The sequence below is a fragment of the Callorhinchus milii genome, unplaced genomic scaffold, assembly GCF_018977255.1.
Source record: "Callorhinchus milii isolate IMCB2004 unplaced genomic scaffold, IMCB_Cmil_1.0 Scaffold4, whole genome shotgun sequence".
Lineage (NCBI taxonomy): Eukaryota > Metazoa > Chordata > Chondrichthyes > Chimaeriformes > Callorhinchidae > Callorhinchus > Callorhinchus milii.
Window position 1 is genome coordinate 3,088,059 of NW_024704745.1, and position 4,498 is coordinate 3,092,556.

General features: G+C 53.2%; 1 protein-coding gene across 1 annotated transcript in view; it reads left to right on the top strand.

Moving 5' to 3' along the window:
* Positions 1-4,498, top strand: part of LOC103188606 (protocadherin-16) — a 40,678-nt gene continuing 36,180 nt past the window's right edge. The window contains 4 exon segments of the mRNA XM_042333991.1: positions 1-57; positions 663-749; positions 1,995-2,183; positions 2,595-2,826. Of these exon segments, the coding sequence (XP_042189925.1) occupies positions 1-57; positions 663-749; positions 1,995-2,183; positions 2,595-2,826 (565 nt within the window).

Genomic DNA, 4,498 nt, shown 5'->3' on the forward strand with positions numbered 1-4,498 from the left:
ATGGAGGCCAGGACATCAGCCAATAACTCCCTCTACGCTGTCCGTCTACAGTCCCAGGTCAGGGTTAGAGACACAGTAACGCTCCCTCTACACTGTTCGTCCACATTCCCAAGTCAGGGTTAGAGACACAATAAAGCTCTCTCCCTTCTTCCCACATCACGGAATCTGAGCTCACAGTCCATGCTGACGCCCCAGCACATTGTTAGAGAAGCTGTTTGTCAGGATGCCGGCCGACATGTTCTCTAGATCTAAAACACCAGACAACGTGCGCACGGCAACGCCTCTGTGAGGTGAGCGAGGGATGTTATCTGGGAGGATTGTCAGCAAGGGAGAGAGAGAGAGAGAGAGAGAAAAATTCCCTTCTCTTGTTTAACACGTGACTGAAAAGACACAGACTGGATCTCGGTTGAACGTCTCACGTGAAGGATGGCGTCTCTGACAATGCGGCACACTCTCTCTTTCTCTCTCCCCCCAGCGCTGCGCTGGAGCATCAGCCTGGACTGTGAGCTCAAAGTCCCCGATATGTGGGGTTCAAACCCACAAGTCCTGACCCCAGGGGGAGAGCAGTACTGACTGAGTCACTCCTGGTGTGAGAAGTAACGGTGGGGAGTGAGGGCTGGACAGCTTTGCAAGTTGTCTGCTCTTTAGTTGACTTGTTGCAGATGTTGCAGTGGAGAAGTCTGGCAGATGTGGCAGGACACATAACATCTGTACAGCTGGAGCCTGAGCCCAGTGTGACTCACACCGAGGTCAGAGCTGAGAAGCCTGAACAGCCCAGCCTCGGTCACAGCCGACCACAATGCTCACTCCGCACCCATCACTCCCCCACTTCACTGCCACTCATCACTCCTCCCCTCACGCCCACTCCTCACTCCCACCACTCACTCCCACTCCTCAATCCCCCCTCACTCCCACCCCTCACTCATCCCCTCACTTCCCCTCCCTCACTCTCCCTTACTCATCCCCTCACACCCCTCGCTCACTCTGCCCCTTACTCCCCCCTCCTCACTCCACCCCTCACTCATCCCCTCACTCCCCCGAATTCCCACCCCTCACTCATCCCCTCACTCCCCCCAAATTCCCACCCCTCATTCATCCCCTCACGCCCCCCTCACTCACCCCATTCACTCTGCCTCCCTCCTCGTCTACCCACCCCCGAGTCCTTATTGTTTCTTATTTTAAAGTGCTTTAAGAGTAATAATAATAATAGTCCTTGCATTTGATACAACGCCTTGTCATGTCATTGAGAAGTCTCAAAGCGCTTCACAGAATATATTGTAAAGTGTAGTGACTGTGTAGTTTGTGGGCGAAACCCGGCAGCCAATTGCCCACAGCGGCGTCCCACAAACAGTCGTGGATTGAGTGACCAGATTTCTTTGGTACAGATTATTATCCCACGGAAAGTGATCCGCCAACAACCGGGTTCTTACTTATTGGTAGGTAAACCATGGCGTATAGAGAAAAGAAACTTTCCTAAGGTTTCGCCCTGCCCGGGAATTGAACCCAGATCCTTTCGCTTGCGAGGCGAGCGATAATAATAATAATAATAATAATAATAATAATCTTGCATTTGATATAGCGCTTTTCACGTCGGGATGACGTCTCAAAGCGCTTCACAGAACACACTGTAAAGTGAATTGACTGTATATTTGTGGGCGAACGCGGCAGCCAATTGCGCACGCTGTCCCACAAACAGTCGTGGATTGAAGGTGACCAATTTATTATTGTTTTTGGTTTTGGAGGGATTATTATTAGGCTCTGTGTGGAGTAAGGAAACTTGCCCAAGGTTTCGCCCTCTTCCTGGAATTGAACTCAGGTCTCTCACTTGCAAAGCGAGTGCTCTAACCACTGAGCTACAGGACTCCACGATCTAACAACTAGGACTCTAAAAGTGGGCCGAAAGGTCTTCTTCATCCAGACTGATAGCTGTGAGGCACTGCGTGAGATGTACGGTGTGTGTTAATATTAATCCCCGCTCTCCTCTCCTCTGGCAGGTCTTGGCTAGCGATGCTGACAGTGGTGGTTACGGTGAGGTGCGGTACTCTCTGAGCTCGGGGCCGGGGGGGCTGAGCCCCACGCAGTTCAGCATTGATGAGAGGACGGGGGAGATCTGCACCACGCGCAGCCTGGACAGGGACGAGGAGACCAGCGTATACCATCTCACCGTCACCGCCGTGGACGGGGTGAGACGTGCCGCCACAGCACACATCGGCACTTACAGAACATTCCGGCATGCCAACACCCCGTCCAACACATCCAAAGGCACACAGAGCAGAGAGCCTTTGGACGGACAGTGTAGAGGGAGCTTTACTGCGTCTCTAACCCTGACCTGCGAGTGTGGACGGAGACTGTAGAGGGAGCTTTACTGTGCCTTTAACCCTGACCTGGAATGTGGAAGAACAGGGTAGAGGGAGCTTTACTGTGTCTTTAACCTTGACCTGGGAGTGTGGACGGATAGTGTAGAGGGAGCTTTACCGCGTCTCTAACCCTGACCTGGGAATGTGGACGGACAGTGTAGAGGGAGCTTTACATGTCTCTGACGCATGAGGGAGTGGGTTGCAGTGTGAGTGTGTCTCTGAACGCTATCTTGACAGGGTGGGCTGAGGTCCGAGGCCTCTGTGAAGGTGTACGTGGACGACGTGAATGATAACCGGCCAATCTTCTACCCTCTGGGGTACGCGGTTAGCCTGAGCACGCAGAGCCTGCCAGGCACCGCCGTGCTAACCGTCACCGCACAGGACAAGGACGGCGGCAACAACGGCAGAGTCACGTACCGCATCGTGACCGGCAACGATCCCCCGCTCTTCACCCTCAACCCAAACACCGGTAAGTCTCGCTCCCACCTCCTACGTGGTCTCCCGTCCAGCTCAGCGCTCGCGCTGACTCATCTTCTGTGCTCTGTTCAGGTAGATGTTAAAGATCCCGCAGTGCTGTCAGGAAAAGAGAAGGGAGTTTCTCTCAGCCTTGCTGGGCTCCTGTCTCTATCACTGTGATCAGCCTCACTGCTCTCCTCTGTCTCCTATCACTGTGATCAGCTTCACTGCTCTCCTCTGTCTCCTATCACTGTGATCAGCTTCACTGCTCTCCTCTGTCTCTAACACTGTAATCAGCCTCACTGCTCTCCTCTGTCTCTAACACTGTAATCAGCCTCACTGCTCTCCTCTGTCTCTAACACTGTAATCAGCCTCACTGTCTCCTCTGTCGCTAACACTGGGATCAGCCTCACTGGCTCCTCTGTCTCTAACACTGGGATCAGCCTCACTGCTCTCCTCTGTCTCTAACACTGGGATCAGCCTCACTGCTCTCCTCTGTCTCTAACACTGTAATCAGCCTCACTGCTCTCCTCTGTCTCTAACACTGGGATCAGCCTCACTGCTCTCCTCTGTCTCTAACACTGTAATCAGCCTCACTGCTCTCCTCTGTCTCTAACACTGGGATCAGCCTCACTGCTCTCCTCTGTCTCTAACACTGGGATCAGCCTCACTGCTCTCCTCTGCGCCCTAAACCCAGCGCTCCGAGGCTCTAGGGCGACTCTGCTCCCTGAGGCTGTGACCGCACCCCCATAGAGGTGAGCAGGTTATGATGTGTAGTGAGTGTTGCTTGGATCGAGGGGCACATCCCTTCCAATTGAGCGATGGTTCCACCAGTTGGAGGTGTGGAGTTTAAGCAGCAGCTGCTTATCCTCTCTACAAACCAATCCAGGTCAGTTCCAAACTCTGAATATACGAACATGTGTCACAAACTCAGACTTCAAGTAACACCTTCCAGCAGCTGTCGCCCCAAACCTCAGAGTTTCCTCACAGCTATTTGGCGGACATCTGCCTTCAGGGTGGTGGAAGGACCTTCACAGCACAGCTTGCTATCCCAGCCACCTTGATGTTCTCAAGGTCCAAATGCATTGCTGGTACCCAGGTTTATTCAGCACCAGCTTCTTTACCAGCCATAGCCTTGTGTATACACAGCGCCCACATAGGGTTACTCAGCACCAGCTGCTGAATTTAGGTCCTCATGTGAGGGATCGTGTCTCTCGGTCTTCAAAGGGACACTTCCTATCCCACACAGCCACTTCCTGTATTCATGGCTCCCATCCGGGCCAAGCATTGTTTACAGTGAGCGGCGGAACTGAGTCAACACCACCACCCCCACCCCGCCACCCACACCATGTCACACACATAACATGTCACATACACACACACCATGTCTCACACACACTGTGTCACACAAACACACTATGTCACACACCTCGTGTCTCACACATACACCCGTGTCAGTATCTCACACACACACACACACACAGTGTGTCAGTGTCACAGCCCTCCCCACCCAACAACAACAAATTACATTTATAGAGCGCCTTTCACGTCGGAGGACGTCCCAAAGCGCTTAATAGTCAGGTGTCGGGGCCCGAGCATGGGGAAGGGTTGGGGTAGGGGTGAGGGAAGGCAGAGAGGTGGGATGGAGACCAAAGGCACGATTGAAGAGAAAGGTCTTGAGACCG